Source organism: Ictidomys tridecemlineatus, chromosome 2, assembly GCF_052094955.1.
Source record: "Ictidomys tridecemlineatus isolate mIctTri1 chromosome 2, mIctTri1.hap1, whole genome shotgun sequence".
In the NCBI taxonomy this organism is placed as follows: Eukaryota; Metazoa; Chordata; class Mammalia; order Rodentia; family Sciuridae; genus Ictidomys; species Ictidomys tridecemlineatus.
In genome coordinates, this window is record NC_135478.1 from 12,549,712 (window position 1) to 12,575,661 (window position 25,950).

The window sequence follows — 25,950 nt, forward strand, 5'->3', positions numbered from 1 at the left end:
AAATAAGACCTATATTGACTGACTCCTGCAACCCTCTTAGACCTATTCTTATGCTCTTTTTAACCAGGAAGAACGAGAGGCTCAGAGACAGGAAGTCACTTGCACAAGGCCACACAACTGGTAAGTGGCATAGGCCAACTTTGACCTGGGCTTTCTGACCCCAAGCTAGGTGCTCACTGCTTTCCTAAAATCCTGAAAACAGAGATGAATGGGGGATTTTTATAGCCATCAATTTTCTGTTTTGGGTGCTGGAGGGACCCCAGGATTGTAGCTGGTGCCCATCTTCTATCAGAACAGTAATAATGGCAACCAGCTTGGTGCCGATCGCTTATCGGGGGGCATTGTTGTTGACTCTTTACACTTGTTTTAACTTATTTAATGTTTACAACACCTTGTCATTATCCCTAGATTTAAGGAGGAAAAACAGAGTCATGGAATAGTACAGAGACATGCTCCAAGTCACACAGCTGGTCCTGGTGTGGACAAAGCTGTTGGTCCCTTGACACCTTGTTCTTAACCACGATGCTCTCTGGCTCCTCACAAGACACTGTGAGGGGTGCTGCTGCAGGACAGGCAAAAACACAGTTTATAATTATATGAATAAGTACTTATAATTTAAAAGGCTTCATATAAGAAAAGGAAATAATTGGTAAGTCCCGGTGTTTGCAAGGCACATTCAATCTTTCCACTCCTCCTTCCCATCCCAACAGCTGGGTGTGACTTTTCAGTGTTTCTGTGAACATACAAGCTTCTACACCCACATAGCTGGTCTCTTGAGGAGTCCCTTACCTTTGGGTGAAGTAGCCGTCAGGCCCTGGCAGGGACCTCAAGTGGGCTAAACAAGGTGGATTAAGGAGGGGCCCTGCACAAGGGTGTGGGCAGGGTCAAAGGAAACCATGAGGTACAGCATAGCAACCTGGGGGCAGCATCAGTTAACCCCTCGGGGACAGTCATTCCTGGAGTCAGTGGGAGTGACTGGCCAAAAGGGTAGCTGGTTGGAAAGCGGAGGGCAGAGGGTGATGTCATTCTCCATCTTAGTCCATTTTCTGTTACTAACAGTGTTATATCAGAGACTGGCTAAGTTATAAAGAAAAGAGGTTTATTTTGATACTCAGTTCTGGTCCAAGGTCAAGGGAGTACATCTGGTGATGGCCTTCTTGCTAGCAGAGTCCCTGTGCTACACATGTATCCCATGTCAAGAAACAGTACATGTGTGCATATGTTATCAATCCTCTGGGGGCTGGGGATATAGCTTAGTTGGTAGAATGCCTGCCTTGCATGCATAAGGCCCTGGGTTCAATCCCCAGCTCCGATAGATATCTAGATAGATATCTAGATAGATATCTAGATAGATATCTATGATAGATAGATAGATAGATAGATAGATAGATAGATAGATAAATCCTCTGGGCTCTCTGCCTTTTCTTACAAAGTATTAGGATTCAACTATGGAGCCTTCATCCTGGTGACCTTATCTAAACCTAGTCACCTCTGAAAAGACCTACTTCTAAACACTGTAGTAGTATTAGGTTTCTATCCTGTGATATCCCCCAAATGGGGTGAGACCCCAACATGAGATTTGGAGGCAAGAGGCAGACCCAGACTATCACACCCCCGCGCCTCTGCCCACCTGCAGATGTCCCCACTGACAACACCCCGTCTCCAGGCAGGTGGACAGCAGCTCCTGTCTGTTGAAGCCTGTCACCTACACAGTGGCCCTGCAGAGGTCACTCAGCGCCTCTGCCTTGGGTGGGTCCCCCTGCCTGCTGGCTAAGCAGATCCCCTGATGAGGAACAAACTTCTGTCTCTCCCCTGCAGACTCCACGGTAGTCCCCTCCTTTGGTTTTGGATGAAAGAAACTTCTTTCCCTGCTCTTGGTCGGCCTGTGGACCAGCAGGAGTTCCCCCGTTCTAGGGCTGGAGTGAGTCCGGCCAGCTCTAGAGCTGGCACTCATCCAGGAGAGGGTGGAATTGACCACCCTGAGTCCTGTGGATCCTTCTCTGTCTGAAGTTTATTTGCTCCTTTAAAACCCCCCCAAACCAGGGCTGGGGCTGGGGCTCAGTGGTAGAGCGCCTGCGTAGCACATGTGAGGCTCTGGGTTCCATCCTCAGCACCACAGAAAAACAAATAAATAAAGGTCTTGTGTCCAACTACAAATAAAAATATATTAAAAAAAAAACCCTCAAACTGGCTCATTTGCTCTCCTGGCCCCTCTGCCAAGACACTCACGGGCCCCACTCATGGACCTGTCCTGGATGAGTCTGCAGGGGCCCGTGGAGTCTTTCATGAACTTTGTTTTGGTGAGTAAGACACAGCAACAACTGCTTCCGCTTGAACATGGGGCCAGATTTCCTCACCACCTGGGCACGGCTGGTTCCGCTCCCCACAGACCCTTGGGGGAACTTGCCCCACATCTCTGTCTCAGCAGGGCTGAGGAAGGAAGCAAGAATGGCTACGTTTTTTTTTTAGGCCATTTGTTTGTCCCAGCTGGTGCTCGGCTCTTCCACTCCTGACGTGGCCCTGATACACAGACCCCTTCTCCGTGGCATTCAGGTTTCTGCTCAATGGTTGCTTCTATTTTTTTCCCCATATTTTTTATCGGTGCATCGTAATTGTACATAATTTTGACAAATTATTTTGCATATTTGTACATACATGAATATGACAATACAATTTGTCCATCTTTCCCCAGTATTTCCCCTTTCCCTCTCCCTCCTAACCCCCATGGTCTCTCTCCTTCACTTGACTGATCTCCCTTCAGTGTTCAGGAGACTCCTCCATGTTTCTTTCCACATATGAGAGACAACCCTTGACCTTCTGATTTTGGCTTGTTTTGCTTAACATCATCTCAAGTTTCATCCATTTTCCTGAAAAAAAAATCATAATCTCATTCTTCTTTATGGCTGAATAAAACTCCATTTTGCTTATATGCCACATTTCTTTATCCATTCATCTACCAGTGGACATTTGGGCTGGACCATAGTTGGGCTATTGTGAATTGTGCTGCTATAAACATGGGTATGCAAAGGAGTGGTGTAGCTGGTCACGTGGTGGTTTCATGTCTAGTATTTTGATGAAACTTTGTACTGATTTCCATAGTGGTTATACTCATTTACAATCCCATCAGCAGTGTAAAAATGTCCTTTTTTCTCCATATCATCTCCAGCATTTATTATTATTATTTTTTGTGTTCTTGAAGGCTGACTTTCTAACTGGAATGAGAGGAAACCTCAGTGTAGTTTTGATTTATATTTTCCTTCCACTAAATATGTTGAAGGTTTTTCATATATTTTTTGGCCATTTGTAATTCCTTCTTTTGAGGAGTGTGTGTTTAGTTCATTTGCCCATCTACTAATTGAATTATTTGGCTTCTTCATGCTTTTTGAGTTCTTTATATAATCTACATATTAATCTTCTATCAGAGGGGTAGCTACCCAAGATTTTCTCTCATCCTGTGGGTTCTCTTTCATATTACTGTTTCCTCTTCAGTGCAAAAGTTGTTTAACTTGATGTCATCCCATTTATTAACTCTTAGCATTTTCTTCCAAGCTTTAGGATTCCTACTGAAAAACTCATTGCCTGTGACTTCATGTTGGAGCACTGACCCTACATTTTCTTCTATGAGTTGCACAGTTTCTGGTCTAATTCCTAGGTTTCTGACCCATTTTTGAGTTGACTTTTGTGCAGGGCAAGAATCTAGTCTCATTCTTCTACATAGAAACAACCAGTTTTCCCAGAACCATTTGTTAAAAATGCTGTCTTGCCTCAGCCACTTAGCAAAATTAGATTAATTTCCAAGTATATTTTGAGGTTAGCATAAATGGGATAGATTTCCTTCTCAGCAGATATTATTGGAGATTAAGCAAGTGATTGATTTATGCACGTTGGTATTGCATCCTGCTTCTTTGCTGAATTTATCAGCTCTAGAAGTCTTTGGGGGGAGTGTTTTGGGTCTTGTAGATATAGGATCATGACATCAGCAAAAAAAAAAAGAGAATTTTGATTTCTTTTTCTGTTTGTGTCCTTTTAATTTCCTTTTCTTGCCTGATTGCTCTAGTTTCAAGAACTATGTTTGAATAGAAGTGGTGAAAGTAGACATCCTTATCTTGTTCTTGATTTCAGAGGAAATGTTTTTGGTTTTTTTCTCCATTCAGCATGACGTTGATCTTGGGTTTTTCACATACAGTCTTTGCAATGTGAGGTAAGTTCCCTCTAACCCTAGTTTCTCCAACATTTTTAACATGAATAGGTGCTGGATTTTATCTAATGCTTCTTCTCCATTTATTTAGACGATCATCTGATTCTTGTCCTTAACTCTATTTAGGTGGTGCATTACACTTATTGATTTTTGTATGTTCAACAACCTTGCATTACTGGAAGGAAACTCACTTGATAATGATATACTATCTTCCTAAAGTACTTTTTTATGTGGTTTGTCAATATTTTATGGAGAATTTTTGCATCTATGTTCATCGGGGATATTGGTCTGAAGATTTCTTTCCTTAATATGTCTTTGTCTGGTTTTGGTATCACGATGATACTGGTTTTATAGAATGCATTTTGGAGTGTTCCCTCCCCTTCTATTTCACAGAGTAGATTGAAAAGGACTGGTGTTAGTTGTTCTTTAAAGATCTGGTAGAACGTGACTAAAAATTCATTTGGTCCTGGGTTTTTCTTTGTTGGAAGACTTTTAATTTCTGCCTGAAATTCCTTGCTTGATGTTGGTTTTCCATAACCTCATGGTTCAATTTGAGCATATCATGTGTCTCAAAATTTATCAATATATGCTAGATATTCCATTTTATTGGAATATAAATTTTCAAAATGATCCTCTGGATTTCTGAAGTGTTTGTGGTACTTCTCCCCTTTCATCTCTCATTTTGTTGATTTGGAACTTCTCTTTTTCTCTCTTTTGGTTAGTTTGACTAAGGGTTTAGCAATCTTAGTTTTATTTTGAAAGAATTAACTCTTTGTTGAATGAAACTTTTGAATTGTTTTATTTTCAATTTCATTAATTTCACTCTGATCTTTATTATTTCCTGTCTTCCACTAACTTTGGAACTAGAACTTTCTTCTTTTTATAGGGCCTTGAGGTGTAACATTAGATTATTTATTTGATATCTTTATTTTTCTGATGTTAGAACTGCCTTCATACTGTACCAGAGATTTTGATATGTTATATCTATATTTTCATTTGTTTCCAAGAATTTTTTAATCTCTCTCCAATTTTGTCTATGATCCATTTCTCATGCAAAAGTGTATTATTAATCTCCAGGTGTTAAACATTGTTTCTTTTTTTAAAAAAAAACTTGTCATTTCTAATGTCATTCCATTGTGATCTGATAGGTGCAAGAAATTATCTCTCTTTTTCGTATTTCCTAAGACCACCTTGTGCCCGAAAATATGATCTATTTCAAAGAAAGTTCCATGTGCCACTGAGAAGGAAGTGAATTCAGTTGTTGGCAAATAAAATATTCTATATGTATCTGTTAGGTCCATTTGAATAATAATATTTTTTAGTTCTGAAGAGTCTGTCTGGATGGCCTGTGTAGTGGTAACAGAGGTTTGTTGAAATCACCCAGAAATATTGTATTGTGTTCACTTGGATTCTTTATATTGAGAAAAGTTTGTTTTATGTACATAGGTGCACTGATATTTGGGGCAAAAACATTCCAAAAATTATATCTTGTTGTTCAATGATTTCCTTAACCAGTATTAAATTACCTTCTTTGTTTCTTTTGATTAATTTTGACTTGAAATCTACTTTGATAGCTAGTCCTGCTTGCTTTTGGTCTTAATTTGCATGGTATATCTCTTCCCATTAATTCACTTGCAGCCCATGAATGTCTTTGACTGTGAGATGAGACTCTTATAAGCAACATTTTGTTGGCTCTTATTTTTTAATCCATTCTGCCAATCTATGTCTTTTTTTAAATCTTTATTTTATTTATTTATTTTTGTATGTGGTGCTGAAGATCCAACCCAGTACCTCACGCATGCGAAGCAAGTGTTCAACCACTGAGCTACAACTCGAGCCCCAATCTATGTCTTTTGATTGCAGAGTTTAGACCACTTACATTTAGGGTTATTATAGAGAGATGATTTTTATTTCTTGCCATTTCAGTTTATTTCTAATGATAATTCAGAATTTATTCACCTTTGACTGTTCTTCTAGTGAGATTCACCCCTCTGCAGGCTCTGACTTTTAATTTTCATTTCTTCTGCATAAATATTTTATTTTTTGTAGTACAAGCTTAGTGGTTATGAATTCTTGTAGTTTCTGCTTATCATGAAAGGCTTTTATTTTTAATTCTGAAGGACAGCTTTGCTTGTCCAAGATATTGTAATCTTGGTTGGCATCTGTTTTCTTTCAGGGCTTGGTGTATATTATCTCAAGCTCTTATGACTTTTAGGGTTAAAACTGAGAAATCAGTTGAAATCTTTTTTAAAAAATTGATTGATAAAAAAATAAAATAAAATAAAAATAAAAATTGATTGATTGATTTTAATTAGGTATATATGATATCAGAATGCATTTTGATTCATTGTACACAATTATAACACAACTTTACATATCTATGGTTGTACATGATGTGGTGTCACACCATATGTGCAGTCAAACACGTACCTAGGGTAATGATGTCCATTTCATTCCACCATCTTTCCTGCCCCATGCTACCTCCCTGCCCTCCCTCCCCTTTGCCCAATCAAAGTTCCTCCCTTTTTCCCATGTCTCCCTCGTTTCTGTTATGGTTCAACATCCACTTATCAGAGAGAACATTTGGCCTTTAGTTTTTTGGGGATTGGCTTACTTCTCTTAGCATGATATGCTCCACTCCATCAATTTATCTGCAAGTGCCATAGTTTTATTCTCTTTTAATTGTGAGTAATAGTCCATTGTGTATTTATCCATTCATCTATTGAAGGGCCTCTAGGTTGCTTCCACAGTTTAGCTATTGTGAATTGAGCTGCTATGAACATTTATGTGGCTGTGTTACTATAGTGTGCTGATTTTAAGTCCTTTGGATGTAGACCAAGGAGTGGGATAGCTGGGTCAAATGGTGGCTCCATTTCAAGTTTTCTGAGGCTTTTCAGAGTGGTTGCCCCAATTTGCAGTCCCCCCAGCAGTGTATGAGAGTGCCCTTCCCCCCACATCCTCACCAACATTTATTGTTGTCTGTATTCTTGATCACTGCCATTCTGACTGCCGTGCGCTGAAATCTTAGGGTAGTTTTGATTTGCCTTTTTCTAATTATCAGAGATGTTGAACATTTTTTTCATATATTTGTTGATCGAATGTATATCTCCTCCTGAGAAGTGTCTGTTCAGCTTCTTAGCCCATTTGTTGATTGAGTTGTTTTTTGGTGTTAAGTTTTTTGAATTCTTTATATATCCTAGAGATTAGTGCTCTATCTGACATGTGTGTGGCAAAAATCTGCTCCCAGAAATATAGGCTCTCTGTTCACCTCATTGATTGTTTCTTTTGCTGAGAAGAAGCTTTTTAGTTTGAGACCATCCCATTTATTAATTCTTGATTTTTTTTCTTGTGCTTTAGGAGTCTTGTTAAGAAAGTCAGGGCCTAATCCAATATGATGAAGATTTGGGTTTACTTTTTCCTCTTTTAGGTGCAGGATCTCTGGACTAATTCCTAGGTCCTTGATACACTTTGAGTTGAATTCTGTGCATAGGGACAGATAGGGGTTTATTTTCATTTTGCTGCTTATGGATTTCCAGTTCTCCCAGCACCATTTGTTGAAGAGGCTATATTTTCTCCATTATATGTTTTTGGCACCTTTGTCTAGTATAAGACAACTGTATTTATGTGGGTTTATCTCTGTGTCTTCTATTCTGTACCACTGGTCTACATGTCCATTTTGGTGACAACACCATGTCCTTCTGTAGTATAGTTTAAGGTCTGGTATTATGATGCCTCCTGCTTCACTCTTCTTGCTAAGAATCAGTTGAAATCTTAATTGACCTTCCTCTAAATATGATCTCCTAGTTTTCTCTCATGGCTTTTAAAATTCTATTCTTATTCTGTGTATTAGGCATTTTCATTACACTGTGTCTTTTACATCTTGCCTGTTTGCACCTTGTATTTTAGATTTCTACTTCATTACTAAGACTTGGAAATTTTCTGATAATATGTCATTGAAAAGATTGTGCATTCCTTTAGTTTGGATTTTGGTGCCTTTGTTGACACCAGTGATTCTTAGATTTGGTCTCTTAATGTTACTGCAATTTTTTAAAACTTTTGGACATGCATGGTCTCTTAACATCTTTCCTTTATTGTCAGCTTTCTTTTAAAGACTATATACTGGGGCTGGGGATGTGGCTCAAGTGGTAGCGTGCATGCGGCCTGGGTTCGATCCTCAGCACCACATACAAACGAAGATGTTGTGTCCGCCGAGAGCTAAGAAAAATAAATAAATATTAAAATTCTCTCTCTCTCTCTGTCCCCCCTCTCTCTCACTCTCTCTTAAAAAAAATAAAGACTATATACTTTGTCTTCAAGGTCTAAGAATTCTTATTCTTTGTGCTCTAATCTATTGATGATAATTTCAACTGTTTTAAAAATTTCATTTATTGAGTCATTTCCAGGATTTTTGTTTGGTTCTTTTTCAGAATCCCTCTTTATTGAAATGATCTTTCTCTTCCTGTATTTTCTCTCTAAGTTTATTCCTTCCATCTTCTTTTAGCTCATTGAACCAGGAACTCTCTAAATTTTTCCTCCAACATTTCCTCCACTATTATGTCAATGGATCAGGTGTTCAAGTGTGGTGGGCTTTTGCAGGTAGTTTTTTTAATATTTTTTGTATGTCTACCCATCTGCTGGGATGATTATTCTTCTAGTCTAATGCAAGGGACGATTTAGTGAGCTTCTTTCTTTTCAGTTCCCCAGGTTGGGTGAATATGCAGGTATCGATACTCCCACTCAGTGTGTACCCTCTGCTGTCCCCAGAATCAGTGCCACTTGGAGAGAAGATACTAAGCCCTATTAACCAATCACTCAGAGCAAAGTCATGTACCAATAAACCTTAGGGAGAAAACTGGTTGAAAATGTATTCCACAGTTCCCCTAATCTGGATATAAAATTGCAGTACTGCTTGAAATAGTTATTAAAGATCATAAAATTATTATTATTACAGGGGCTGAAAATGGGAGGAGAGAAAAATTGAGCAAGTAAAAAAAGAAAAAGAGGGCTGGGGTTGTGGCTCAGAGGTAGAGCACTCGTCTAGCATTCATGAGGCACTAGGTTCGATCCTCAGCACCACATCAAAATGAAAGAGATATTGTCTCCACCTATAACTAAAAAAATATTTTTTAAAAATAAAAAGAAAAGAATAATACAAACCAAGGCAAGAAGAAAAAATGAGGGGATTTAAGGCAGGAGTAGGTAATGCAAGAAGGAAAGAGAGACTAAGAGGGGCAGGTATACACCTGAGCTAGGAAAACGAAGATAAAGAGAGTGACTCTGGTTAATGCTTTAAAACAACAGGAGAAATAGAATCTAATGGGTTGAGGGTTGTAAGGAAGGTCCAAGATGGCTATAGTTAGGATCCCTCACTGAGACTTCTGGTGAGCTATATTTTTAGTATGTCATCAAGGTCATAAAATGATTCGGCATATGTACTCAAAGTCATAAACATCTGTTTGTGAGCATGGGCTCACTGTGTGACCTGTTGGCACTGTGCCTTCTTTGGTTGGCCTGCATATAAAAAAGACTTATGGAGAGACTTGGGGGTAAGAGGAAGCGCTGCTGCCACCTCCAAATAAAGTAGGTCTCTTATCCCAGCTGCACCTGGCTTTTTCTTTCAAGTGCCAGAACCCCACAACCTCTTTCTAGGGCCTGAGACTCAGCCAAACCAGGGTGCAATATTGAATAATAAAGGAACATTTACTGATGCAAAATGAAAAGTAACATGTAAAATTAAAATTGACATTAGAGTCGGGCACAGTGGTGCATGCCTGTATTCCCAGCTACTAGGGAGACCAAGGCAGGAGGGTCACAAGTTCAAAGATAACCTCAGCCACTTGCTTCTTAGTTGCCCTAAGCAACTCAGCAAAACTCTGTCTCTAAATAAAAAACATAGAAAAGGTTGAGGATGTGGCTCAGTGCTCAGTACCATTGGGTTCAATCCCTGGTATAAAAAAAAAAAAATGAAGAGCTATTTAGAATAATCCAAGGTGGAGACATTTCTTATGGAGACTTCCTGATTCGGATTTCATTAGGACGGGGACCTTTAGAAGCTGTCCACCAGCCTTCAGCTGTACCTCGGGTTCCCTGGGCGTGGAGGTAGTGATCACCCCTGCTCACCTCCAACACGATCCTAGGAGGCTGTCTCTGACCTTCACTGTGTCTGGGTGCCTATTAGCTTTCTGCTGGGTCAGAGGAGATGGTCTCTGATTGTCTGTGACTTAGCAGCCTGGCTATTCCCCGTTAGGGGTAGAGTCTCGTGCACCCTCCTGAAGAAAAGCTCCGCGTTTTCAGTTCTGTCCAACCCAGTGTGGGCTCTCTGTGTACATTTTGGGGAGTGCATGGTGCGGCAGTCTAAGGCAGAGGCGTTGCAGTCTGTTTGATGTGGTGTTTGGTAGCCGAGGGGAGGAGAGCACAGGGTCGTTGCCCTCTGGAGTGCACAGGTCTGAGGTCAGAGCCTTGTGTCTGGACACACTGGTTGGTGGCTGGCATCTGTGGCATGCTCCTCTGTAAGCCCCTTTGTGGAGTGTACTGCCGTTGTGTATGTGTGGATTTCTCCACAGGCGGCTTGGGGTTATCCTCAGGAAGTGCCTTCTGTGGGCCCATATGTCTGAACGAGAATTGAGTCAACTGATAACTCTGGGACTCACAGCTATGGATCCTTGTGGAAGTACAGGGCGCAGGAGCTACCTCCAGGTTGCTCCGGAGTTTTCACCGGTCAGTTTGTCGGCCCAGGGCCTGAACCTGCATGCCTGGAGTCTGCTGTGCTGCACCTGCTGGCTGTTTCTGTTGGGAGTGTGGGGCACAGACAAAAAGCAGTGCGGTCTAGTGGTTAGTGGCACACAGTACGAAGCCAGGCCCCCTGACTCCACCAGCAGTGTGACTTTGGGTGAGTCATCTAAATTTCTTTCAGCCTGATTCCCATTCATAAAGTGGGGGAGCGCTTACTATACCTAAAGGACTCAATCAAGGCCTGTGACGTGCAGGCAAAGGTGGCGGTGGCCAGCAGCCTGCTCTAGGCTGCCTGATACTCCCAGGCACACAGTGCGTCATCAACTGCAGTCATGGGGCATCTTTATCCTGTCTCCAGGACTAGGGCTGTGGATCTAGCTGGACTGTCCCCTGGCCTTGACACAGATGGACCTGCCGACAGGTGAAGTCTTTCCCTTGGGTGGTGTAGGGGACTCTGGAGAGGGCACACACTACCAAACTGGGGGCTCTAGGAGCAGACAGCCACTGAGTGGGGGTACAAAGGGAGGTTTGGGGGTCTCCCTAACATCCTGCCAGTGTCAGGAGATCATCTCTCTCTCCCACATTCCTTCCGAGAAGCTCAATCCCTGAAGCCCCCCACCACCTGAGACCACCCTGCAGGGCAATCCTGGACAGGACACAGAGGCCCAGGAGGGGAGCCCCAGACCTGAGTGCAGGAGGAGGGGACAGGTGGCGATTCAAGTGTCTCAAGGTGTTTCTCTTCTGGGGCCACCATAGGGTCTGAGCTTCCACCATGTATAAATGTCCCAATTAATAAAAGGGCATTGTTCTCAATTAATGGAGGTGAATCAGCCTGGCAGAGGGATTGGGCTTCAGGGTCTGGGTTCTTAGATACTGAAGAGAGGTTAGCAGGAAACCTTGGCCATTGGATGCAGCTGAGCATGCGGCACAAATGGGACACCCTGTGTGTAGAATATGCACACATTAGCCATGCTTTAAAGACGGAGCCCAGGAGGGCTAGCACTACCCACAATGAGAGGCAGGACGAGGTAGGACAGGGTCTTCACCCAGGGTCTCCTGGCTCTGCCCCCCCTGGCCTGGGCCTCATTTCCTGAGGTCCCCTCTTAGCCCTTCTCTTCTCTCACCTTCCTGCTCCAAATGAGCCCAGCCCCAGGTGAGCTCTTTCAGCTGGTTTCCTTATCCCTGGAATCTGATCCAGGTAATACCCGGCAGGGCTGGATTCTTTGTTGCTGCTCCTAGAAGTCATGTCTCACTCCAGGCCTTGGGCTGGCTGGAAGCAGGACTTGAACTTTTGCCAGGCTATGCAGCTGGTCACCACAGGTCTCCATCTCTGAGCCTCCTCATTTTTCACTGAGCAAAGGTGGGTGATGTTCCCGCAGTCCATGCTTGGAGAGGAGGTCTGGAGATCTTCTGGGGGGAGGCCTGGCCTGGCCCTGCTCTCCTGAACTCATAAATCCATCCTTCTCCCTACTGCACCCTGGCTTTGAAAGAGCAGAGGGGGCTGTAAACTTTATCACTCAGGCACCTTTTCTCACCCCCGCAACATGTTTTCTACCCCAGGTAGGAGATGCCAAGTCCTGAGGACGTAGTGCCCGTGCCCGTGCCCGTGACTACGGAAGGGTTCCCCTTTGCACCTAGTTGGCTCCACCCCCACTCTTGGCTGCCTGCCCAGACAGGCCTGCTGGGATTGGCTGGTCCAGGCCAGCCCAGCTCAGCCTCCCGCAGATTCCTCCAGGTCATCAACCAGGGACAGAGAAGTCCCAGAGGAGAGGAGAAGAGCCTGTTGGGGACAAGCTGCTCCTGACAGAAGGTGCCAGACTAGATTTGGTGGGACTGGAGGCTCTTTACCTGATATGGGAAGGATGTTGCCCAGGGCTGGGGCAGCTCCAGGGAGGCAGCCAGCCTGGGAAACTGGTGGTTTCCGGGTAACAGTCCCCGGAAACTTGTCTATGACTCAGGAAGGTCTGGACTCCAATCAGTCTCTCTTCATTGTTCTCCTCCCATCTCCAATTTCTCCTCTTCCTCCTCCATCTTCGTCTCTGCTCTCCCTGATGCTTTCCGTGGGTTGCCCTCGGTCTTGCTCCCCTCTCTGAGCCCTCCCTGCCCTTTTCACAACACTGTCCCCGTCCAGTGACCCTCCGCAGCTCACCCTCTGTCCCATCTTCCCTGCAGAATGCCACAGCTGGGCCTGTCCTGGCTGGGACTGGGGCCCACGGAAGCCTCTCCTTGGATCCTCCTGCTGCTGGTGGGGGCCTCCTGGCTCCTGGCCCGCAGCCTGACCTGGATCTATGCCTTTTATGAAAACTCTCGTCGCCTCCAATGTTTCCCGCAGCCCCCCAAACGGAATTGGCTCTTGGGTCACGTGGGCATGGTGAGTGTGGCAGCAGGCTGGGTTGGGCTGTTGGGGTGTATGGGCTGCTGAGGGGTCAGGAATGGGGCTCGGGGAGCTGGGTCGGGTGGGCTAAGGTCTCGGACAGCAGAGGACAAGGAAGGCAGGTGCTCTGGGGTGTGTTCACCCCGAGATGGGCCAAGCCCCTCTTAACCTCCTTGTTCCCGTGGCCTAGTCTGCTTTGGGATTCATTTCTGGCCTGTCTTTGCCACGTTGGTGCATCCCTGAGGGGCTCCCAGGGTGGGCTACGTGGAGTGAGGACCCCCTGGTGTTCCTGTATTCTCTGCTGCTGGACTTGAGTCCTCCACAGGGTGCTGACCAGGGTCTGCTCCTACCTGAACCATTTCTTTCTGTCTGCCCGTCTATGGGCTTCGGGATGTTCACGGAAATGAGCAATCGCTTCCCGTGGACCAGCTCAGCCAGGAGATGGGTCTGGGTTGCCTCCCCCTTCTCCCTCCTGGGGCGCCTTCCTCTTATCTCTCTTCTCCCCTAAGATGAACCCGTGGGCCCTGTTGCCCAACCCAGATTGAAGTTGGCCGCCACTTCCCTTTTCAGAAGCCTTCCTCGACCCCACCCTTTACTCTAAACCTTGACCTTAGATCTGCCCTCCACATTGGGTAGCTGTGCTCTGGCCGCTTCCCTGGTAAAGGGCACAGGTTTAGTGAGAGCAGGCACAGGACGGTCTGCCAGCATGTGGGTGGCAGCAGGTGCTCATGGGTGGGAGAGTCCTGATGGAGAGATGGAGGTCACCTGACTTCTCTGTCTGCCCTGGGATGCACTGTTGGGACTCGGATAGGGTCTTGAGAGGGATGGGACAGGAGCAGCAGAGATTCCCTCCATCCTTACAAAATGGGGACATGTGTTCACTGCAGAAGGCAAACCACCTGCAGAGGCCGTAGGAAGCCCCTATTGTGGCTCTTGGGATGGTTTATTAGTCAGGGTTCTCCAGAGAAAGAGAACGAAGGGGCACGGACACACACACACACACACACACACACATGCACACATACAAAGTCCTTCATCACTTAATCATGGGAACCCTACTGAGTAATTCGTCACCAGGCGATTTTGTCCTCTGCCTACACCAGGGGGTGGCCTCACATACCTAGACGGTGCAGCCGTGCACACACCTAGGTTACGTGGTGTCGCCTGTTGTTCCTAGGTTTATGCCAGGGCAGCCTGTTGCCTTTCTGAAAGCTGTAGGCAAGTGGAGCACAATACTAAGTATTTATGTATCTAAAAGTATTCAAACACAGAAAAAAATCAGTCAAAGTGCTGGGTCATAGCCATTCTTCAAATTCTTCAGCTACACTGTAATTTTTTTTTTTTTTTGTACCAAGGATTGAACCCAGGGGTGCTTAACCACTGAGCCATATCCCCAGCCCCCTTTTTATATTTTATTTAGAGACAGGGTCTTGCTCAGTTGCTTAGGGCCTCACTAAGTTCCTGAAGCTGAACTTGAACACAAGATTCTCCTAATCCAGCCTCCTGAGTCACTGGGTTTACAGGTGTAAACTACCACACCCAACAGCTACAACTGCAATCTTAAGGGACTACTATACACATGATTGTACTACACATACAGACATGCATATATATACGTACACACACATATAGAGACATTATGCAAACCTAAACAAAGACATATATCTGTGTACATATGTATGTAAGATATGTGTGTATGTACGTATGCGTGTGTGGTGTACATACAGACACACACACATATGTGTGTATATATATATATATATATATATATAGAGAGAGAGAGAGAGAGAGAGAGAGACAGAGAGAGAGAGAGAGAGAGAGAGAGAGAGAAGAGGGAATTATTAGGGGAACTGGTTCATATATTATGGAGTCCAAGAAGTCTCACTGTACACCATCAATGCTGGAGAACCAGGGAATCTTGTGGTGTCATTAGTTCAGTCTGAGCCTAAGGGCATAAAAACCTTGGGTGGAGATTGCTGGTATTAAGTTCCGAGTCCAAAGGTTTGAGAACTGAAGTTCTGATGTCCAGGGGCAGGAAAGAGTTCTCAGCTCCAAAGAGAGATTGGACCTGTCCTTTCTCTGCCTGCACGTCCTCTCTGGACCCTCAGTGGACCACACTGGGGAGGGTGCGTCTTCAGTCTACCAACGCAGACACCACTCTCTCCTGGAAATGACCCAACAGACACACCCAGAAATCATGTTTCAGGGGACATCTGACAAGCTGACACTTGACATCAACCGCGTCAGGAGGTGACCACCGCTGCCTTGTTTTCAGATCCAACCCACAGAGCAGGGCTTGAAGGAAGTGTCGAAGCTGGTGGGCACCTATCCTCAGGGCTTTATGACATGGCTGGGCCCCATCATTCCCATCGTCACTCTGTGCCACCCCAACATCGTCCGATCTGTCCTCAGTGCCTCAGGTACCCATGCAGAGCTCTTGGTGGTGGGCGCTATGTCACATCTGAGTGCCCTCCACCTGCAGGCCTCCGTGGGCCCCTGCCTCGCCCCAGCCCCCTCTTCCCTCTTCCTCTCCGCCTCTTCCTCTCTCTTTCATGGGCTCCGCAGACCCCATCTCACTGTCTTTTTCTTCCACTGTGGCCACCCCTCCACCCTAGTGTTCTCAGTGCCTCCAGAGTCCCAAGAGGCCTTAATCCAGGGCTCTTTCCTGGAGGGATCCCCTAGTTCAAGGAAATGGATCTGGACCAATAACCCCAACATTTTGTATGGGCTGGAGGGAGACAGATTGTGGCAGCTGGTGGACAGCAGGGTCTCTGCCAGGGCAGCTGGAGCCCTCCTGGAGGAGGAGCTACCAGAGCAGGGCAGGGGATGCGCCCAAGCCCCTCTGCCACTCCTGGCCCCAGCCTTGCCCTTCTGCAGACCCAGAGCCACGAGGAGGGCTTGTGGCTGGAGGAGGAGCGTGGCTGCTATTTCCACGATACCCAACTCTGGTGGGTGGATTCCTTCTTGTGGCTGGTCCCCTGCATTTTCCCTGCCCTGCTGCTCCAGGCCCTAGGAGTCTTTCTTAGGAGACCCCACCCCAGCCTGGTTCATTCCCCCTGCCCCCTGCCCTTCCCATTCTTGGCCAGACCAAGTTGAGCAGGGGAAAGAGCAGTAGCTCTGATACCAAAGTGCTTGGTGATCGGGGCAGGTCCCTGACTCTCTGGCTGCTGAAGTCTCTTTCAGTTGTGCATGGTGGAGACTCACTACGGTGTGCTCTAAGTCAGAGAGGGAATCTGTTTAGGGTAAAGTCCAGGGAGGCTGATCTTCAGGCACAGTTAGATCCAGCTCTCAAATAATGTCCAGAGAGATCTGTCTGCTCTCTTGGCACCACTTTCCGTTCAAGGCAGGGCTTGAATGAAGAGCCCCCAAAGTTCACTTCCATGAAAGAGCTCTTCATTCCCCCAGCATTCCCATCAATGACCCATTATTGACTTCAATTGTCCTGGCCTGAATCGGAGGGCAGATTTCCCATTTAATCACTGCAACTCTGATTGCCCAAGTCTTGGCAGGCATGGGACCCCCAGTGTGATTGTTTGGGGGAGCACAAAGCCGGTTAGCGGTTAAGCACTCAGGATATGGATTCAGACTCTGGTCACAGGCATGTGACTCACTATCTGGAGGGCCGTGAGCGTGTATGTGACTTCCTCATTCAGAGCCTCAGTGCCTACCTGGGAAACTGAACGGAAGATGACCCAGGTGTGTAGTGTTTGGGATGCAAGAGGGGAAGGAGTATTTCTGTGACTGTAGCTGAGGGATCCAGACTGTTGTGTGCAGAGGATGCGGGCAGAGAGCCCAGGCAGGGCTCAGCATGGAGGATGATGACCCGCTGAGTGGAATTCCCTGCACTCCCTGACCTGGTCTAGTGCTGTAGGTCCTTCTCTGGTAGCCCAGGGGAGTGTGCATCCGGTTCTGTTTGTTCTCCAGATCCAGGGCTCAGAAGAAGGTCTGCTGTACACGCAGAGTCTGGCGAGCACCTTTGGGGATGTGTGCTGCTGGTGGGTGGGGCCCTGGAACCCAGTGGTCCGCATCTTCCACCCCACCTGCATCAAGCCGGTGCTCTTTGCTCCAGGTAGACACTGGCATGACCCCAGCTGGCCTGCTGCCAAGGTCTCTGTGCTGCCTCAAGCTGTTCGGGGACCCTAGTGCAAGCTGGAGGGGCTGCGGCAGCGATGCTCCTGCCTCTGTCTCACCTGGACCCCCACCTGTCTGACCTCTGGTCATGTCTGCTCATGTCTGGAGCATGTCTGTGTGGCATCTGCTGAATGGTCACAACTTGCCAATGTACATTTACTCCCGGATCCTGGTTACAGCTGGCTAATGTATGCCTGGTTACATTGGTGATGGTCCTGCCTGGGGCTCTGTTGTGGCCAAGGACATTTGGGGCATGTCAGAGTCCGGGTGGTTTTGTCTGTGTTTCTGTTGTGGATTATCTTTTTCTTTCTGCTGGCCTCATCTGGGCCATGTGTGTGGTTTGTCTGGAGTCTGGGTCCCAGAGTCCCTTGGAGAAGAGACTGAGACCTAATTTGAGTGTTGTCTAAAACAAGTCTTATTATCCAGGTCAGGTCTCAGACTCAGTTGGGTCACATCTGGGCCATATCTGGGATAGGAATAGGACCGTATTTCAATCTTGTCTGCAGTCTGTCTGTGGGGCATAGATGTCACGTTAGACCTTCTCTGGTTCATGTCAGAGGATGTTGTATCATGTCTTGGCAGGTCATGTATGTTTTGCCCATGTCAGGACATAACAAATGTCCCTGTCACATGTCTCGGGTCTATGTCAGGAGATGTCAAATGGTGCTGGGTGGACAGGGTTTCCTATAAGCTCTGTGGAGTGTTGTGCTGTGCTAGAATGTTGTAGAACATGTTGGAGCTTGTAGGACTCACGCCCAGGTGTGCTGGTCTGTCTTGTGCCGTGTGTAGCTATTTTGTGGCTCTGCTGCTGCAGCCTGGCCTGGTCCCCTCTAGCCTCCTCCCTCTTCCCTATTTCCTCTCCCCTGGAATCCTTCCTGCTATGCTGGTCTTAGAGGGGGGAAGTGCAAGCCCTGCCTGGGAGCCTCCACCTCCTCCCACAGCCCCCCCCCCTGTTACCCCTCTCCATGGCCCTAATTGTTCTTGTTCACGTCAGCTGCGGTTGCACTGAAGGATGTGATCTTCTACAGCTTCCTGAAGCCCTGGCTGGGTAAGTAACTGCAGATGACAGGACTTAGGGGAACCCTGGGTGCCAGGGTGAGGTGGTACCCTTGCCCACTGCCCATGGCTGCCCTACCAGGGGATGGGCTCTTGCTGAGTTCTGGTGACAAATGGAACCACCATCGTCGCCTGCTGACACCTGCCTTCCATTTCAACATCCTGAAGCCCTATATGAAGATTTTCAATGACAGTACGAATGTCATGCATGTGAGTCTCTTGAACCTAGTGTCCAAAGTTGAACCTGGGTGGGAGAAGGGTCACAGACAGAGCCGGTCTACAGATCTGGCTCTGATGAACCACTTTGAGACCGATTGGTCTTTCTCTCTGTGCCTCGGTTTCCACATTAGTAAAATGGGAATAAAAATCTGTACTTAAAAGTTGTCCTAAGTAATATAGTGGAGTTATGTCCCTGGTGCATGGTAGGTGCTCAGAAGGGGTTAGTTTCCAAGCTTCTCTCACAGAAGGTCTGCAAAGCCACAGTGCTGAAGGATTTGTTGTTGTGTAACAAGTCATTTCTGAACCCATTGGTTGAAAATCAATGAGGTTTAGAGTTGCTAACAAGGGTATAGGTCAGTAGGCTGGTTCTTCCGGATGCGGATGGAATCACTCAAGGTGTATGATCAGCTGAGGGTCAGGCAGGCAACTCTGATGACCCTGGGAAGATTCCCTCACATGTTTGGGGGTTGACTGATGTAGAATGTCCTCATCTCGGACAACTGTACTCTTCTGCGTGATTCTGTCCCTTCAGAAGATAATCTGGGGATCCAAGGCAGAGATAGGGTTCCATGGGTGTGAGAGGAGGCTGCAGTGTCTCTTGAAGTATAGGCTTCATTGAGCTTATGACCTCATTTTAGTCACATTGTATTGGCCAAAGTCAGAATTCTATCACATAATCAGATGGGGAGTAAAATAGATTCTCCTTCTTTTCTTGCTGAAACATCCCACTGCAAAAGATGTGGACTTGGGAAATAGAGTAATGTTGGAGGTGAGGTTTCTGTGAAGTGCTTAGGATTTTTCTTACTTGTAAGTTAATAAGTTAGCTTGGATTCTTCCAGAAGACATGAGATTCCTGGATCAGTGGCAAAGGGTAGTTGATTACTCATGACTCACCAAGCAACCTGTGCTTCTTGTTGCTTTAATCTTTGCTGCAAGCCACCGAATCCCATGGTGGTGACAAGGCTGGCTTCCTTAGGTGCCTGCTCATTGGTATATCCCATTACACTAGATTTAGGGAATCTGCTTTAATAGCAAACAGAAACTAGCCTGAATCTCACCCAGAGGAGTCATTCCATCTTCCTTTGGGGTTATTTTCTACAAACTTACCTTTGAGAAATGGTCCAGGCTAGGAACCTTGCATTCAGGACCTATGCATGATTCCTTCTCCCAATATAAGAGATTTTTAAAAAATATTTTTAAAATCAATATATCTCTATGAAGACAAGGAAAGCTAACCCTGAAGACTTGATGTATACCAGAAATTATACCACTTGCCAATTGCTTAATACATATTGTCCAATTTATTTTCCACAACTATGAATAGCACAGGTTATTTTGCCCATGACAAATAATCATTCTGAGTGTGTGAAAGAAATTAGGGAGTTTGCTCAGGATCACCTAGCTAGTAAGTGAGCATGAATGGTGAAGCAGGGTTTTTAATCTCCTATAATCAGCCTTTGAAGCAGATCAGGTTAACTGTTGCTGAAGATTTGACATGTGGAACTTAGGAGAAGCAAACAAGTGATTAAAGGTGCACAGAGGCAGAGCTGGGACGTGGACTGATTGCCAGCCTTGGGCATTCATTTCTCAGTAGGAACAGCTTCTGCTCCTACTGAACGTGATCCTCCCTGGGTTTGGGTGCCTTAGACCGAAGACCATGAGCTGGCTCTGGGGAGTCCATCCTGGTAGGAGTAGTTGGGCAGGGGCTCTGGGAGCCAAGGCCAAGCCCCAGCCCTGTTCTTTTTCCTGGCCAGGCCAAGTGGCGGCAACTGATCTCAGAGGGCAGCGCCCGTCTGGACATGTTTGAGCACATCAGCCTCATGACCTTGGACAGTCTGCAGAAATGCGTCTTCAGCTTCGACAGCAATTGTCAAGAGTGAGTCCTTTCCTAAGGTCTTGGAACCTAGGCCAGGGACTCAAGTGAGTCCGTGGGGGGGGGGGCTATGTGTAGGGGCCAGAGGAGGCTTCCAGGAGGCTGTGGGTCAGACCTGGCACTGAAGGACAGGGAAGGGGAGAGAGAAATTAGTTCCTCCAAGTAAGTGGAATTGTTTGAGTAAAGGTAAGGGGGCTCAGATGAGCAGAGTGTGTACAACAGGCAAGAAGGAGACTCCGTGGAAGAGGATCAAGTGGCAGGAGTGGGTTGATCTTAAGGAGATTGAAAGTCAGGCAAAGGAGTGTGAATTTTATCAGGAGGTTTTCAGGGAACCAATGAAGGTGTTTGAGCTCATGATGGGCATGATCAGAGCTGAACTCTGTGGGACTTCTCATGCAGACAGTACCTGGAGTTGACATGGGATGCAAGGAAGCTAGGGCAGGGGCTGCTTCTAGGACCAGTTAGAAGAGAATGATGTGTGAGCTGTGGACAGTATCAGGCAGGAAAGAGGACAGGACTGGATACTAAACAAAGGAGAGGAGCTTGATGTCCAGCCTGTGCTCTGGGTTGCTTGGGCATGGAGGTGGGTCACAGAGATGGGTTGCAGAGAGAGAAGAGACAAAGGAAAGTCAACCTGATGGCCTATATCCACTGTGTATCTGAGAGGCCATGTGTTTCTGGATACTCACTTTCCTCATGGGAGGTAGCTCCCAGCCGCTGGTGAGAAGTCCTCCTTGGGCATCAGATATGTGGAGCTGTTGCCTCCTTTTATGTCCTCATCCTGCAGGAAGCCCAGTGAATATATTGCTGCCATTTTGGAGCTCAGTGCCCTCGTGGTCAAAAGGAACGAGCAACTCCTCATGCACATGGACTTCCTGTACCTTCTCAGCCCCAGTGGGCAGCGCTTCCGTAAGGCCTGCCGCCTGGTGCATGACTTCACAGATGCTGTCATCCAGGAGCGGCGCCGCACCCTCCCTGATCACGGTATTAGTGACTTCCTCAAGGCCAAGGCTGAGTCCAAAACTTTGGACTTCATTGATGTGCTCCTGCTGACCAAGGTGAGCTTCTCAACAGGAGGACACTAAGAAGCCTTAGGAGGTATCTGAGAAGGGAGGAGCAAGCCAGAGCTAAATAGATCTTAGAGATAACTCTTGGATGCGCCAGCAGGGGACTCCATAGTCTGAAACTGTGAAGGGCCTGATAATTTAATCTGTTTGCAAGTTAAGAAGTTTGTATATTACATTTATATCTGTGTCTATACCTATGTTGACAAATGCACCAAGCACTTTGATCAATTCCATAAGTGACTAAGTGACATACAAAATCCAGTTATTACAGTAAAGGCAACCTGAGTAGGATTGTAGCAATGGTTCCCAATTCCCAACTCTTCCTTCCCCAGGTGATGCAAGATTTTAATCTGTTTTGAAGCTTCAAATCTTGAGTTTTGAAGCTTATATAGGACAGGTGGCACAATTGCTCTTCTGGCAGGGGGAGAGGGAGGGGAACCAAACTTTGTTCTGGAGAATAAACAAGTTATCTTCAGTGGAAAGGTAAAGTCTATTGGCCTGAGAACCAAATCCCTCTGGGGACATAAGGTAAGATTCTCACTTGAGAGTATGAGCAAATGTATTTGGAATAATGCTTAATGTCCAAGGTAAATTGCCATTTAATAATCCTCTAACCCAAGTTCCAGTAAGTAACCTTTTCTCAGAAACTCCTTATTATACAGAAATTATACAGAATATGAAAATATTCATGGATCATTTATTCCTCCTGCTAGGGACAAACTAGGAGGCAAGGAACCCCAGCAGGATGACTGTGTGGTGGGGATTCAGGTGATGGTGACCAACAGAGAGGTCTAGGGGTGCATGTGGCTTGGGTTTCTGGATGGAAGACAGATCTTTTTTTTTTTTAAAGTATTTTAGTTGTAGTCAAACACAATACCTTTATTTTATTTATTTATTTTCATGTGGTGCTGAGGATTGAACCCAGCGCCTACACATGTGCTAGGCTAGCACTGTACCGCTGAGCCCCAGCCCCAGCCCCTGAAAGTCAGATCTGTTGAAATTGAGTCAGTCACACTGAAGATCCTGCAGACCTGGTGTAATTTGGGGTGTGGGATGTCCTGTCTTCTCTCCAGGATGAAGATGGAAAAGAGTTGTCAGATGAGGATATAAGAGCAGAAGCTGACACCTTCATGTTTGAGGGTGAGGGCCCCCGTGCAGGACTACAGAGGGGGTGGAGGGTCTCTCCACCCCAGCGATGGGCTGGGTGGACCCTGGATCACTGCATTCTGTCCATTCTCCTCTTTCCTATCCTTCCTGGGACCTCAATGCTTGGGCGCTGTCCACCCTCTGGTGCTGAAGCAGCCCAGAGGCCCAAGGCTGCCTGACTGCCCCTCAGGCCATGACACCACGGCCAGTGGTCTCTCCTGGGCCCTGTACAACCTGGCAAAGCACCCGGAATACCAGGAGCGCTGCCGGAAGGAGGTGCAAGACCTGCTGAAGGACCGTGATCCTAAAGAGATTGAGTGGTGAGTGAGTCCTCAGGGCCCACCCTGAGCCCCTCTCATGGGCCCTGCTCCCAGATGGGGAAGGGTAAGATGCTTGTGATTTCATTATTGCTTTGTGGGAATAGGACCCAATTCAGAGGCAGGGCCTAGTACCAAACCTGACTAGCAAGGGTGCATTTGCAGGATTTGGGGACAAATGATCTGAACTTATGGGAGATTCAGTGACACTGTGACAATCTGTGAGGGTAGAACAGGACTGTCAGCCATGGTCAGGAAATAGACTTCCCCTGCACTTCCTCTGTTTTCTTTCAAATAGCACTTTTTTTTTAAGGATCTTCATCTCCTAAAAGTTTGTTCTTCTCTTGTACCTAATTCTTAACTTCCTGTCCAATCCAAGGATTCATAGGAGATACCTGGAAGTAAAAGTCATCTATTGTACCCAGAGCACCTGCATGCTTCATGGGTGCAGCCTTCATTCAGAAAACAGGCCCACACTGTCTTCCCATCCCCCATTCTGTGCTCAGCCCTGCTCTGTGCTCTAGAGACCTGAGAAGGAAACAGTCCCCGGATCTCCTTCCACGAGCTCTCAGATTGGTGGGCAAATGATCCCACCATGACTGTAACAAGCATACAAGGGTAGGAATGGGGTTGAGAGGAAGAGAAACAAGGCTAGAGGTAAAATAATGGTTTTAACTGAGCCCCCCAATGATTAGCAGAAGAATTTTCTTTTTCATCTGAGGAAGAGTGCTCTAGGTCAAGAAGCAAGTCTTTACCAAAATGGGCGGTGCAGAGGGAGGAGGAGTAAAACAGAAGGGGGAGGGGAGAAGAGAGGTGAAGGTTTGTGTGTGAAGAGGAAAGGCTCAGATGGAAAAGGAAGACGGTGGAAAGGAAGAGAGAGAAAGAGAGTACAGAGAAAGAGAGAAGGGGGGACTGAGAGACAGAGGGAGATGAAGAAGAGCTGTAGTGGGTACAGTGAGCTGGGTTTACTAGTGCACACCTGTAATCCCAGCTACGGGGGAGGCTGAGGTGGAGGATCAAGGTTTGGGGTCCAGACCTTGTCTTGAAACAAAACAACAACAACAACAACAATAATAATAATAATAAAACAAAATTGATACCCCCCATACACAATTAAATGTGTGTATTTTGTCTTTTACTTGTTTGTATTTTTATTCTTTTCTATAGTATCAAGAACACTTATTTTCATGCAAACTGTTGACTTCTTTAAAGTGTTTTTTTTTTTTTTTGGATGCTGTGTTTGAAGAAAAACTTCTAAAGATACCTAGTTACAGCTTCTCCAGTCCTTTCCTAATTGCTTTTCCAATTCTCAAATACTTGATCCATCTGGGGCTTATTTTATGAGAAGGAGAAAAGTTTTCACCCAGAGGCCGGCAAACTCTGTTTTGCTCTCTGGATAATTTGGGGGTGGTGGTGGTTTTAGGGACGACCTGGCCCAGTTGCCCTTCCTGACCATGTGCATCAAGGAGAGTCTGCGGTTGCACCCCCCAGTTACAGTCATCTCCCGCTGCTGCACCCAGGACGTTGTGCTCCCCGACGGCCGGGTCATCCCCAAAGGTACCCACAAGGCAGGGGGCGGAGGCTCCTGTGCAGGAAAAGGGCTCCATCAGGCAGTTGGACCTTGTCCCTTCTCTCCCACAGGAGTCACCTGCCTCATCAGTATTTTCGGGACTCATCACAACCCAACTGTGTGGCCGAACCCTGAGGTACTGCCTGCCTTTCCCTCTTCCCATTCTTGCCCACTGCAGGGGTGGAGTGGCGTTTTGACCCCACCACACGCACCTCTGTCTCTCCCTGGGTGTGCTGGCAGACCCCACCCAGCAACTGTGTCTTGGTGGACCTCCCCTCCAGGTCTATGACCCCTTCCGCTTTGACCCAGAAAACGCCAAGGACAGGTCACCTCTAGCTTTTATTCCTTTCTCCGCGGGACCTAGGTAAGGAAAGCGGGAGTCTGAGATGGGGGTGGGGTGATGGCATCGGGACTCTGGGGATGGTAGTGCAGAAAGGGGGGAAGTTGCGGATGGTCAGTTGCTGGTGTCTTTCCTGTCGCTCTTGTAGTTTGTGTGTCGAGGTTAGGAGAGTGGCTGTTGGGTGTGTCCCCAAAGCGGTCGGTCCAAAATGGGGTCCACCGTGTGCTCAGAGCCTTCCCACCCCAGCTTCTAGGCTGAGTTGTGTGTGTGTGGGGGGGGTGTTGGGACAGGCTCTGGGGACAGGGACACCCACAGCGGTCCAGACACGTCAGCCCCCCTGCTGCCCTTCAGGCTGTTCAGGGTCGGAAGGGGGTCCCTGGCGCAGTAAAAGTCCCCACCCCGCCCGCAGGAACTGCATCGGGCAGACGTTCGCCATGAGCGAGATGAAGGTGGTGCTGGCGCTGACGCTGCTGCGCTTCCGCGTCCTGCCAGACGACACCGAGCCGCGCAGGAAGCCCGAGCTGATCCTGCGCGCCGAGGGCGGGCTCTGGCTGCGCGTGGAGCCGCTGAGCGCCGGCGCGTAGTGACCCACCGAGGCGGGTCCGGGGACCCCTCCGTGCAGATCCCCCAAGCTACCTGTGCAGATACCTGCAATAAAACGGTTTCACCTGCGTTTGAGTCTCACCGAGCGTCAGCAGCGGGCGCGGGGGACGTCGGGCAACCAAAGTGGTGGCCTAGGTGCGGGAGGCGAGGCCCGACCCTCGCTGGCTCTGGCTGGCCTCACAGCCCCTGAGCACATGGTGGGAGTCTTGGGAGGTGTTGGAGCAGAAGGTGGACCTACAGTAAGGGCAGGGTTGAGCCTCTGAGTCACAAACGCTCAGAACACTAAATATTTACCATCCTTACCTCTGTTCGCCTCTCCTAATG

The 25,950-nt window shown here is 47.0% G+C and overlaps 1 protein-coding gene and 1 long non-coding RNA gene across 4 annotated transcripts; one reads left to right on the top strand and one right to left on the bottom strand.

The window, feature by feature from the left end:
• Positions 1-9,879: 9,879 nt before the first annotated feature.
• Positions 9,880-12,543, bottom strand: LOC144374974 (uncharacterized). The gene is made up of 2 exons (XR_013434194.1): positions 12,055-12,543; positions 9,880-10,984 (listed from the first exon to the last, which is right to left on the bottom strand). It is a non-coding gene; the product is annotated as an uncharacterized LOC144374974 (long non-coding RNA).
• Positions 12,544-12,598: 55 nt separating this feature from the next.
• LOC101975902 (cytochrome P450 4F3) lies at positions 12,599-25,696 on the top strand. 3 transcript variants are annotated; one of them, XM_078037710.1, is made up of 13 exons: positions 12,599-12,740; positions 13,103-13,301; positions 15,580-15,724; positions 18,430-18,483; positions 18,574-18,701; positions 20,465-20,586; positions 21,371-21,641; positions 22,724-22,790; positions 22,987-23,116; positions 24,537-24,670; positions 24,755-24,819; positions 24,965-25,047; positions 25,433-25,696. In XM_078037710.1, exons 2-13 carry the CDS (start codon positions 13,104-13,106, stop codon positions 25,605-25,607), a joined length of 1,572 nt encoding a protein of 523 aa, XP_077893836.1. In that variant the 5' UTR covers positions 12,599-12,740; position 13,103; the 3' UTR covers positions 25,608-25,696. The 3 variants fall into 3 exon arrangements, with proteins under 3 accessions (XP_077893836.1, XP_077893837.1, XP_077893838.1); XM_078037711.1 differs by lacking the exon at positions 15,580-15,724 and adding an exon at positions 17,229-17,373; XM_078037712.1 differs by lacking the exons at positions 12,599-12,740; positions 15,580-15,724 and having other exon boundaries at positions 13,109-13,301.
• Positions 25,697-25,950: the final 254 nt, after the last annotated feature.